Below are 13381 nucleotides of genomic sequence, written 5' to 3'. Positions count from 1 at the left end.
ACTTGTCACTTCTCTCTGGACAGCTGAAGAGAGAAGAGACCACTACATGTCAAATGGAGAGAAATGGATAAAAAGAAAAAGAGAAAGACAGAGACAGATGGCAGAGCAGAGAAAAGACAAGAGGCAACTGAAACTGCTGGTAAAAAACAAAAAAAAACAAAACATGTGCTGCTGTGTATCTGTGCAACAGACCCACTTCAACTCTGGAAATCTTTTTGAAGTAGCTGAATAATTTTCCAGTAATTAACTTTCTGCTAAGTTTGGCAAAGACGAGTTTTTCAGCAGTGAATAGGTGGAAGTTTATGTAATATGAATGATGACGACAATCACACCCTGTTGACACAGACCTGAAACTCAAAATATTGACTAATGTATCTGACATGCGACAGTCGTTGAGCAACACTGTGGGCTGGACTGGAGATTACAGTATAGGAAACAGTGAGATGCTAATGATGTTACTGCACTGCAATTACTGCTATGATATTGGTTTCTAGAGAGGCAAACATTCAGCATTTCATCCTTACAAAATAAAATGTGTCTTTGTGTGAGAGAGACTTGAAACAAAACAAGTAAGAAAGAGGCAAACATGCATTCAGAGATACACTGAAAAGCCCCTCTACCCATGTTCACTTGAAGTTTTACTTCCTGTGATGCGACCTCTAGTCAAATCAATAATGCATCCAAATCCATGATGCAAATTCCTTGTTATTTATAGGAAACCAAAGGTAGCTAGACTAAAAACTACCTTTGGTTTCCTATGAATAAGAAGAACGACAGCGTCAGTTGTTTCAGCAGCTGCCCCAAACAAGGTATGTTTACATTCAGGTGACATTATTAGAAAGCGAGAACGTCCTCACACGGAGGAGGCAAGGGTGAGTGGATGGGTCAGCAAGACCTGGTTATAAGTATATTGTATATTGCTGTAGGGTCAATGTGCAAAATTTTGAATGAAAAGTGGTTAAAGTTGTTATTTGTTGCTAGGTAACGCGATGTGCTAATTACCCTATTCATGACATCATTGTGCTGTATTTGCCTTCAGCCTAGTGTCAGCTGGTTTCAGCCCTTTATCTGTTTGCTTCTCTACTATTCTCTGATTTAGTAATTTAATACATGGGATGTCTGCCAAAAACAACCATAGACACGAGTTACGACAATGGCTGCGCTGTGATTTCAGCCACATTTACTAGTAAAATGATCACTCGGAAAGAAAGTTAGAGGCTCGTTAATGTCCATGTCAACCAGAGAGAGGTGCGCCTGTGAAGGGAGAGCCTGACCTCATGCTCACGATGCAATACTGGCGACTCCCTTCTACGGAAAGTAGCTAGCCAGTAAAACACTGGACCACTGTTGGTTTCCTGTTTCCGACTGACCATATACTCTTGTGCACAATAAAAACTTATATGTACACGCACACACAAAACACATAGAGTCACAGGCAAAATTACATGACCTAATTACTTGCTGAAAGGCCCCATTAATTTGAGGTTAGTGCTAAATCTCTCAGTCATCAACAGCCCAAACTCTTTATCAGGTTGAATGACAACATTATAGCAGCTGTCATTAAAAAGGCTCTCTGTCCACATCTCCTCACAACCTTTCACTCTATGCTGAGTGCTGAGGGTCAATAGAATTTTAGTGCTGAACAAATCATTAATCTGCCCTCCTAGTAAAGTGGAGAATTATGTGGGATGACCATGCATTTCAGGGCCTTAATGGTCCAAATGTAAAAAGAGGGAGAAGATGGCTTTGAACTTGCCAGACCATGGCTGTGCAGGAGAGGCATAACATGAATATCTTTTAATCTGGAAATCAACCAGCACAGTGTCCCATGTGTGTCTAACAAAGAACACAGCAGATTATGTTGTAAATATTAGTAAAACACAAAAGAGTTAGATGATCCTTGATGGCAGTGGATCTTATGTTAGATATGTTTGGAATTCAGAATTTAAAATGGTAAGCTTCACCCTTTAAAAGAGATGTATGCGTCTTATGAGGCTTTGAGCTGTGATCTCCTTTTAGGAGTGTCCTTCGAGAATAAAATCTCTAAGCAAACATGTTTGTGGTATGTCATTTCAGCAAAATGAGATTAAAGGATATTATACAGCTAATAAGGTTTTAAAAGGTGTTGCTCTGGTTTCATATTTGTTATATAACTAGTTAGACAGAAACCATCTTGTTGCTAAACACTAAAGCAAAACAAGTGTTGTGCAAAGGACAGAGGAAACAAAACAGAGATGGAGTGCTACACCAGCGTGGGGTGGGATTGGAAGAGACATGAACTGACATCGACTGCATCGATCCACACTGATGAAGCTTTGATATAACGTGAGTCAGCAGTAAAGGGGCTGGAGCATGTGCAGAGGAGTGAAAGACAAATTGAAAAGAGGGAAGACAGAGGAGAAAGAGGGATTGCGGCAGGAGAGGAAGAGAGAGGAGGCCAGCTGAAAAAGAACAGACACAGATGGAGCAGCAGAGTCTCCCTGCTCTGTCTGTGTTTATCAGACTGAGCTCCAGAGATAAGAGGCGTTTCACTGCAGAGGCCTTTTCTGCATCTCTCTCTGTTTCTTTGTTCATTTTCATCGTCTCTTGCTCTCTCTTTCCCTCTGTTCCTCTAAGCTCTGAGCTCCTCAAGTGCTGCCACCACAGAAATATTCACCTAGAAAGTGAATCGCTTAACGTGTCTGCTTTGATATTCAGCCTTTTGACTTCCATTGCTTCCATCACCCTGAGCCTCAGATCTCACCAGTGGGTAACAAGAAGCTCGGAAACAGGAGGGCATAAGAGGCTTTAAAGAACCTTGTAAGGATATTTGAATTCACAAAAAAACAAAACAAAAGCTGAAACGACAGTCAATCATCTCAGTCAATTTTCTAATAACGCCAAACATTTGCTTGTTCTTCTTAAATGTGGATATTTTCTTATTTTCTCTATTTTATGAACTGTTGTTGTCACCTTGGGCTCTGCAATATTGTGAATGACATTTGTAATTATTCCCTGACATTTCATAAACAAAATGAAACAAAACAAGGGAAAAAATTGACTGATTAATTTATAATGAAAATAATATAAGTGGCAGCCCTAAAGTACACATATTTCTTTTTAATTTGTTGAGTAATGATTATATTCACACCTAAATGAATTGTATCACTTTACAGTTTTGCAAAATACGATGACAGGGGAGCATAGACGTGCATGTGCATGTATCTGCCTGTTTGTCTGTATTATTCACCTGCTATGGTAAGAAATACACTTCCTACGCATGTATACACTCACACATTACACAAAGGGAAGTAATGACTCATATTTCATTACCATTTAGTTAAGTCAACACTGAAAAACTTGGGTTTCAGCAAATGAGGCACACACACATGCTCGCCCAACTGAAATACTGTACAAAAACACCTGAGACTCCCCAGTGTGTGAATTTTTAAATATAGCCTCTCTCTGCCTCCCTACTCATTCATCTTTAAGTCAAAACTGGGGCTCTTTTACAGCAGCCTGACACACACAACTACACATGTATAAAAACACTACCTCTCCGTCTACACAAGGTTTCATCACAGACGAATACACACACACACCACACACACGTACGTTTGTTTCCACCTGAGTCTCAAGGGAAACAGGTAGCTGCTTGGATTACCAGGAATGTTGCACTGGACAAAGGACAAAGTAGGGAGGGACTGGAGCAGCACCCAGGAGACTGTGTGGAGCTATTTTCAGTGAAACCCAGCTTACATACACACAGGAAACCCCAAGGCGTGAAACAGTGTGTGTTTACTTCTTTATTTCTGAAACCGAAGAATGACGAACAAACATCCTCACAAGTGTCCTACCGAGGGAGTTTTTTGAAGCTAGTCCTGACTTCATCAAGACGGTGATACTTTGGATTTTAGAGCGAAGGTTTACCGGAGTTACAAATATTTCAATCCAAACGATTGCATGTGTGCGTGTGGGTGTGTGCTATGTCCTCATTAAACTAGGAGAACTTGAAATACATCCCTTAATTGTGAGTGATGGAACTTTTAAGTTTCCTTTTTGATTTGTTTGTTTGTGTTTCTTATGTGTATGAATTAATGACTGAGCTGCATCCTTAATAACAAAGACACAGCCCCTGACAACATGGCAGGACAAGTTAGCTCTATTAATTGCAGATTACAAAGCTGCATGCACAGCAGTCCTTGTACCCTGCTGACTGCTGCTGGTGCACAACATTCAGTCAGTGCTCTACATGTGCAAGTTTGTGTGCCAGTATGTAAATGTGTGAAATCTAAAAAAGGCATAATCCAGTGCAGTGCTGTACTTTCTTATCTCTGGGTGCCTGTGTTGCCGATCCTGAAGAGAGAGAGACTATAAACTAAAAAGGAAGCTAAATGTTTGTGTGGGCATGTGTCACAAAAATGTAGGCCAGAGAATATCAGTGTCAATATTGAAGAGTATTTACAAGTAGCTGTCACACCAAGTCGGCAGGTGTGTAGGTTTTGTGGCCAAATTGCCCTCGAGGTGTCAACCACCTGTTCTGAACTCTTGAGTGCATGACAACTGCTCACGGTGTGTTTGAACTAAACACACCACTGCTTTAACATCAAAACGAGGAAGTTGGCACCAACACAGAAGTCAAACCAAAGTCATGCGTGTGCTTTGTTTTCAGCTCTACAACAGACTGTGTGACACAGTCCACTGGGGGAGGGGAGCAACTGATTATTACATATATAATTATATAATTAATCTATGTTTTTTTCTATTAACCAGTGAATTGTTTGTATAACCTGAGAATTTTTGTTGTAGCCCTGCGGTCCACTGATTCAGCATTTTGGATGAAGTCATGCTTCCCCTGAATTATCATCACCATATTGAGAATTGCATAAAGAGAAGCTACAATCATTTTCAAGGAAAAGCTCAACACCCTGACTCATATGTAGCAGCACAAAAACTTAACAAATCTCTGTCTATCACGTCTGTCACCTCACAGCCAAAGTGTGTTATGTCAAACGTAGTGAATTTCCTTTCTGTGCGTCAACAAACTTGTGTCCAGTGAAAAGAAGAAAGAACCTCATGCATTGTCTTTCTCTTAAGCGACTGTCTGTCAGCCTTCTTGCTGCTGTCTATTGAATGGAGGCACTCCAGTGTGCCATTGGCGGCAGACTCTCAGCAGGTGGTCTCGCCGCTGCCTCTTGTCAGCTGTTGCAAGTGAAATTTGTTATCTCAAATGTTTGTATTCTGTCTTTGCAAAAACTCATTTAAAACTTTTTCTAAAAGGAAAATGAAAACCAAAAGGGCCTTCTGTAGCTGTGCAGCACAAATTCAAGGGTTAATAATTGCCCTTCAAAACTACAATACATGAACTCAGTGACTGAAGTGAAATGTGTTTAAGACATTTTTTGTTTTGTTTAGAAATGATTCTTTCTCTTCTCTGTGTGTCAGTGTGAAGAGGGACTGTTTTAACTGCTGCAGATTAGCCTCCATTCATCTAGTACAGCTCAGTACTGGATGTTAATCTAGTTATTCTAGTCCTGGTGTACACACTGTGCACAGTTAAAGACACTTGGCTGAATGTCAAAGGAATTGAAACCAAATTACTGCATAAGCGATAAAGCAGTAACCTTACACAATAACCAATAAGCAAAACTGTTTTAGTGGAAAACAAAAGTCTTCTAGGAATGTTTTGGGGCCCCGGGACAATCAGTAGATAATTTTATGCTTAGTAGAAGAAGAGTAAATCTCATTATGTAATGTCCAGTCACGGACCAGGAGTATTCAAAACGACTACAGAGTCTGACGTCACATGTTGCTATTGAGATCCCAACAACACAAACAAAACTCACCTTGTCTTCCTATCTTTAGAGTAATGAGTGAATATTAGAAGGTACCAAAAGTACAACGAGCACCATTTGTATTGTCAGCAGACTACTACCGTGGACAATACATAACCTGTCACAGTCACAACAGTCAAAAGGTTAAATACTTGTGCACTGCCAACAGCACGAGTATTACCATTTTTCAGATCATTTAGACTTCTCTGTCATCTAAAATGTTATTAAGCCTATTTTAAAAAGGATAATGTTGACAAAGACATTTCAACGGTCACAGGTGTTTGTGTCTTTACTGTAACATGATTTGCAACAATTAAAAATGTCATGTAAAGAACTCAAAATTAATATCAAGTTCTACTTTGAGTACGATTTGTTCTGTGTATATGAGTTATGTGACATTTCTTTCTTTTTCAATCTATCTGCAACTGCATGGTCAATCTATGTCTACCCTGTTCCCTGCACACTTCTTTTGATCTCTCTCTCTCTCTCTCTCTCTCTCTCTCTCTCTCTCTCTCTCTCTCTCTCTCTATCTCTCTCTGTCATTCTCTCTCCTTTTAGCTAGCCTGGTTTCCAATTAATCCCATTACCTTCAGAGAGAAACGCTGAACAGAGCCAACAGAAAGTGAACGAGAGCAACGGGGGAGAAAATGACAGAAAGGGACACCGTACAGCAAACAACGCTGAAAAGAGAGAGAACAGAAGGGACAGGACAGTGTAGTGGGATGACATGGACACGAACAGCTGAGCGAGACAGGCAGGCGAGCTCTGAGGCTGGGTCAACTATATGCAACACCCACACATTCAAACACATACAGGGGGACAATGGACTCTGCACTGCAGCTGACCCCCCCCCACCCCCGCCCCCCACTTAACTAGCCAGTCTTCCCCCAACATATAACCCATCTCTGCTTTTCTCTTTTTATTCACTAAGCCCTCACATCTCCCTAGATACTCTATCTGTTTTGTTCTCATTCTGTCAAACCATCTTTCATCACCCCCTCATTTCAGCAGGCTGGGTGCAGTCTGGTTGCTTACCCCGTTTACTAGTGTGGGGAGTCCATGGTCAGCAATCCCCCTCTTTCCACCAGCCAAACCCTCATCCACCGAAGTCATCCAATTGCCCTGTTCACCAGGGCTAAGTCTGTTGTCTCAATTCACACACACACACACACATACACACTCACACACACACCAACACACACACACAGGTGTTCCCTTCAAAGGCAAGAGGAGGAGGAAGCGTCGGGATAGTCCAAAGGGTGAGTCCCTGTTAGTGGTATAGTCCAAAGAGAGGCAGAGGAGCGTATCGTTCACTTTAAAAGACTGCACCGGCTGCTTGGCTTTCCCCACACTGCCTCTGTCTCCCTCTCTGTCACACACTCACACACACAAACACAAGCACAGACTCTGCGCCTCACACCCTCACACTCACACACTGTCCCTCTCTGGCTGGCTGGCTTGCCGGCTGACTCGCATTCACACAGTGAGAGCTCAGATCAGGCAACAGTTGTTGAATTCACGGCACCGCCTCCCCTCTCCCTCCCCTTTGTGGGTGGTTGCTTAGCAACTGGCTTCTGTGGGTGGGGCTTGTTTGAGTCCTCACATTGCTGCACACTCTGCTCTCAGCTGCCGCCCACTCAGGCTATATTTGCATATGAAGCCCTGCCTGCCTCTGTCTGTCCCTGCTATAGAGGAGGCCAGAGGCTGTGTGGGCTGCAAAGAGGGGGAGGAAGGTGACTGTTGTCACTAAAACTGAAACAGTTTGTCTTCAGTGATGCAGCAGATTTCACAAGATGGGTCAAAAAGAACAGACGTAGTGGTTAGTCACAATTAACCAGCAGAGGAGGAAGCACTAGAGACTGATGGCAAATCAGCCTGCTGTTCATTTCACTGTGCTATCAAGAGTTCAAAAACAAAAAAGTTCTGTGTCCTTTAAGAAGAGGAAAAGACATCACTTAAGCTGTATTATTATAAACTGTGATGGCCATTAATTTTTTTTTCCTTTACTATTTTCTGACAAGCTTTAGCTGCAGCCACAAACCAATCTCATACCATTGTGTAAACTGTATCCCCCAGCTCTAACATAAATTCATTATAATCCACTTCCTTCTCACTCCCCAAACAGTGGATATATTGGCGCTGTTGCGTAAAACTTTGGTTAATCCACTGTAGGTGACTTATATGTTCTCATTTCATTTGTAGGATCATATGATTCAAAGTTGAGGAAATCCTAAAATCTCTTCTGAAATCCTTTCAAAAATGCATGGAGGACAATATGCACATAAAGCTGTTTTCTTCTGGGTCCTAGAAAGACACAGATAAAGATTCTACTGATGTGGTAACTGTGATGTGATGATTATGAGAAATTATGCAGCCACGTTCCAAGTCTTCGTGTCTCAGTTTGTTGTTGGTTTAAATTCGTCAGTAAAACGAAGATAAATACCACTTCAGTATTTTTCTGATTTGATATGCAGAGGGGATGAAGGAAAACTCCAAAGTCCCTTTGCACCAGGAAAACTATTTTTGCTATACTTCTTCCTAATTTTATAAAAACAACTTGTTTATTTGCCATGCCATATCTTTTACATTTCTAAATAACTTCTCACTCTAGGTCTTAATGATGTACCCATAAGCAAATAATTTATTCCTCAAGGAATCTACAGAAGTTGTACCTCACTTGTATCTTTTAAATTGTTCCTATTTTAGCTCAATGCTGACCAGACTCTCTTATCAGAGTCAGGGATACAGAAAACAACTTGGAGTCAGCACTGAGAAGCCTGGCTTCTTCTGATTAGAGCTCCAAAAATGGTATTATCATGTTTGTTAATCTTGGCTGGTAGCGTCAGTCTCTACAGTCCTTAGAGGACCAACGTCAAATTCAAACTCATCTTGTATCTATTCAGCTTGTAGAACTGTACTATCTTGTTAGCCTATAGTCAACCTTCACATCAGCATTCACCTTTTCACTTTGTTCTCCTTGAGCTTACTCTATAGGCTTTGACATTATATGACCATAACTTAAAACTAAGGGACTCATCGACAATGATGTGACTGCAGACAGGATTCTTTGCACCTTTATCTTAGCATGTTAAAAGAATCAGTACATCTGCACCTGTGTGAAACTATACATTTTCCATAATGAAAATGAGATGACCTGGTTTCAGTTGTGCTGCGCAAAGCACCACAGGGTAGAGGATAAAATCTCATTTCTACAGACAGATCACCAACCGCAATACTAAATCTTATGTGCTCCTTATATTTGGTCAGGAACTGCCTGATGCATTCAGATTTCTATGCATCACAGCAATTATTTTCAGAGATATATCTTTCATATTTCTGCATCATTTCCCCAATTGAACAAGCCACCATTCCGTTCAGCTCTCGGTCAGTATTGTCATCTGAGAACTTCCCTTAATGCTGTTGTCCTACTTACATTTGAAGGACCTGTTCCCCATGCTGTGGCAACATAAATCACATTACACTCTACTTCCATCACAACAAATCCCCTCTGGTTCCTGTGCTGCTTGAAATAAAAAGAGAAGGATGATAGCTTATATATGTTTTTTTTTTCTTTTTTGCCTGGGAAGCAGCTTCAGCAACAGACTCCTGCTACCACACTGCTCTAAGGAACGGTATATGTATGTATGTGCAATTGTCTGCTGCTATGTGTGTATGTGTATATAAGACCCCTTCTTGTATATATTGTATTTCTTATATTCTTATAAAGTTTATTTTTCCTTTGTAGAGTGTATTTATTGCTCCTTGTGACTGCTGCTACAAACGAATTTCCCCACTGGGATTAATAAAGTATCTCTTAATCTTAATCTTGTGCTGCTTTTGGGTCGTAATTTTTTTTTAATTCTTTCAACTTTCCTCAGCACGCTTCACTCAAACATTAGATTAATCCAATACTGTCAATTTAATTCACTTAAAATATTAACTTAACACGATCTTATACTTTCTGGGTATATGGTGTTAGCTCAGGTTTCACCACTTTACGCTGTGTTCCAGTAACTGGAGTCAGCTGTGTCTGGCAAGAACTGATGGCAACTGAGCCAAAACTTAATCCTGCTAAAATTACAAGGAAATGTCAGTGAACTTATTACCTTCTTGCCATCTCTCTCTCTCTCTCTTCTGCCCATTAACATATTTTCAGTGTTCTAGTCTTAATTTCATGACTCATACTCTGCCTCTGTCAGAGAGCCACAGCTGATTGAGTCCCAGCGCATGTTGGAAGTGGTCTTATGCCGGTGAAGTGATGAGAAAAAGAGAGAGGTGGTGAGAAGGATGAAGAGGAGGAAAGAGATATGATCCAAGCTTAGAGAGCCAAATAAAACCTAATTATGTGGAAAGGAATGCACCCTTCCTACAATCTCCTTTCTCTCTCTCTCTCCCTCTCTCTCTCCCTCTCTCTCCCTCTCTCTCCCTCTCTCTCTCCCTCTCTCTCCCTCTCTCTCCCTCTCTCTCTCACTTTTTTCTCCACTTTTCAAAGACGCTGGCAGTGGCTCAGCCAATGGCCTGTGGCTATTTGTTTATGTGCAATTTGTTAGAGGGCTGGCCCCTTTCCCCCTTTTCACACAAGCCATTCACAATTCCATTCATGTCTACCTGCCTCATTCAGATGGCAACACACAGTTATGGACCAAGGGCCTGGGTTTCATGACATGTTTTCACAAAGTGTTAACACAGTTATGTTAATGCTATTCAAAAAGAGGAGATGACATTATTACATTACTTTCCGTAATGGTGTATAATGGAGTAAAGGGAGGTGCAGTATTAAAGTGATGAGGGTGGGTAGCCAAGAGGATTGGAGATGGGGCTAAAGCAAATACAAACATACCTTCACATACACATATACCATTAAGTTCATCCATAATAAAAAAAAAAAACCTAACGAATGTGTATGTTGCAAAGTTCAGCAGAAGCAGCTCTGTGGGGATTCTCAACAAGCTGCTGGGGTTCGCAATGCAGCAAGACGAATGATAGAGAGGAAGAGGGTGGGGGTGGAGATGGGCAGAGCGAGAGAGGGAGAGGCCCCACAGAATAAGAGAGGGAAAGGAGAGCAGAAGAGGCTCACAAGAAATAAATGAGGCAGGGATACTCTTCAGGGGGCAGTGGGTTGGTAGGCTGCTTGTCTGGGCTGAGCACTGTGAATGCCAACAACTCTGCTGCTGCTGCTTCTTCTGGATACAGAGGTGTGGATATATGAGGAAAAACACACACAAGCATGCGCTGACTCACATATGCCGAAAAATGCTTCTCTATGCTGCCACATGTGTGCTTTTCTTGTTCTACCACGACAATGTTGTTATTCACCAGTAAATTTCTCTTACTCTTAGGGCGGCAGTTCTCCCATGTGTCCTTTAACTGCTCAGTTCAACCAGCTCTGGGTATTTATCACTCCATATTGCAATTGATTCTCCAACCTACCAAATTCCTTTAGAGCTCCTGCCCCTGATAATTTCCAAAACTCCAGTCTGAATCATGGCATGGACCGATGAGGCTATTGGGCTGTGCCGCATTCACAGATGTATAATTTCTGGTATAATTGATAAGTACACATGATTTGAAATGTTGCGTTTTAGATACCATAATTATCCTTATCCTTATTATTATACAGGGCTAGGGATCTGAGGATTACTGTGCATTTGAAGTTGACATCTGTTACAGAGCCTGAGATCTGACAACATGCAAGCATGAACCGTGCAACTTTGTGAGATTCACTGTAATGACAATGTAGGCAGTGGAGGTGGTGAGAAGATGGGTTCAGATAAAGTGTGAGTGAGCATGTCAGGGAGAAAGTGAGTAAGACTGAAAAGCTGAAATCTGCAAAATCATTTCTGCTGCTATCTTGAGTTTTACTTTTAAAAAAAAATAGAGAGAGAACATGAATAACTGAGGCTCAGATTGAAAAATGTGGAAGAAGAATTTGACATGAGAAAAGGACACATGAAGCAAAGGGGGAAATGCAAAACTTAAATGATGGGAACCACACAGCACAAAATTCCCTCTAAACAACATGACATTTCAATTTTGGTTCCCTACTCACTACTCTTCAACAGGAGGCAATGCATATATACAATATAAGAACACAAAAAAGTGCATTTCAGCTGAATCAATCAGTCAGTTAATCAGTTACAATTTTGATGACTGAATAAATAAGGGGAAAAAAAATCAGCAACCTGAGTATTACATGTCAAAAAGAACATGAGGGCATACTGCCAAACTGGGTTTGTGCAATGCAATATAAACCACCAAACAAACAATATAAACCACTGTGTGCAGACACGTCAACACACACAAGAACAGTAAGCAAGAGTAGATTGGCACTGCATACCCCTATGCAGTATTATCTCCTGTACTTTAGATCTAGTTAGAACAATGGACATTGTCTGAGGAGTGGACAGTCATCTTCAATGTTTGATCAGCTTTCACAGACATGTAGTTACATTGAAATAAAAGAAGTAATATATGCTCAAACATGTACAGGATGAACCACTTACTACAGCATGACGAATCTATCTGTCAGTGAATATGGCTGCAATATGAGTGGAAACAGGCCACTGGGTTAGGAGTGCCTGCAGGGAAAACTCACACAGAGCTGTGCAGGTATTGATTACTATTCACATGGTTAGATTGCATCTGTTTATGGAAGGACACAATGTGCTCTGATATGGTTCTGAATGAAAGGCAAATGTAAAGTGTGTGATAAGATTCAGAGGATGCACTTCAGCACAGGCGATAACTGGCTAACTGTAGCTAAATTAAATTTCCACCCATAAAGATTAAGCAGAAGTCTAGAAAGTGGTGAGAAGTTGGTGCTTGACTGCAGTGGAAGCACATCATTTTTTAATATTTTCCCAGTCATTTCAAGTGCAAAACTGCACTTCCCTGTACACAGACAAGAGCTTCTCTTTTTCCTGATCAACAGATCAGTGGTTCCTGCTAGAACTATGCAATTTTAAACCAATTTCTAAAGCAGTTTAAGGTGCTTTTAGTAATATATAGCTCTTAAATACAATCTAGGAGCACAACTGCCTGATGCTAATGTTGCATCTACGTTGAAGCTTCCACTTTTTTAGAAAGAATATTGGTTAAAAAAAAAAAGAGAAAGAGACATAACAAACAGAGAATCTTGTCTGTCAGTATGCTGAGCAGGCCTGGCTTACATCTGATTGACAACAGATCAAAGCCGGATGATCAATACACGAACAGACCATCCATCTATCAAATCACTACCAGACCACTGGGACAGCAGGCGACAGAGGAATCAATGAGGAAGTGAGAAAGAGGAAAATAAAGACAAGTCTGACTCTGATTGATAGCTCTGACAGAAAGGTGAGAGAGCGAGAAGCGACAGAAAAATACGATAGAAAGGCTGAGAGACGGGGATGAAAAGAATTCAAGAAGAAGAAGTAGTTACAACAGTACTCAAAGTTTGCTACAAAACATTACATTGAAAACCTCTGGTGTATTTGCAGGTCAGTGCTTTCAGCAGGATGTTTAGGATTTAATGGTGGTTTTCACTTCCTTAAAATGCTACAGTGGGTTTGGGGGGCACTTGGTGT

The 13381-nt window shown here is 41.0% G+C and overlaps 1 protein-coding gene across 3 annotated transcripts in view; it reads right to left on the bottom strand.

The window, feature by feature from the left end:
- rab11fip4b (RAB11 family interacting protein 4 (class II) b) overlaps positions 1-13381 on the bottom strand; it is a 41673-nt gene that overhangs the window by 16235 nt on the left and 12057 nt on the right. For 2 of the 3 annotated variants that reach the window (XM_041036638.1, XM_041036639.1), the window contains exon 1: positions 6849-7282. The exons of the other annotated variant lie outside the window; for it this stretch is intronic. In XM_041036638.1, the coding sequence (XP_040892572.1) occupies positions 6849-6926 (78 nt within the window). In that variant the 5' untranslated portion in view covers positions 6927-7282. Of the gene's footprint in view, positions 1-6848; positions 7283-13381 lie in introns of those variants that run through there. 3 annotated transcript variants of the gene reach the window in all.

Source organism: Toxotes jaculatrix, chromosome 4 (genome assembly GCF_017976425.1).
Source record: "Toxotes jaculatrix isolate fToxJac2 chromosome 4, fToxJac2.pri, whole genome shotgun sequence".
Taxonomy (NCBI): domain Eukaryota; kingdom Metazoa; phylum Chordata; class Actinopteri; family Toxotidae; genus Toxotes; species Toxotes jaculatrix.
This window is presented reverse-complemented; position numbering and strand designations above follow the sequence as displayed.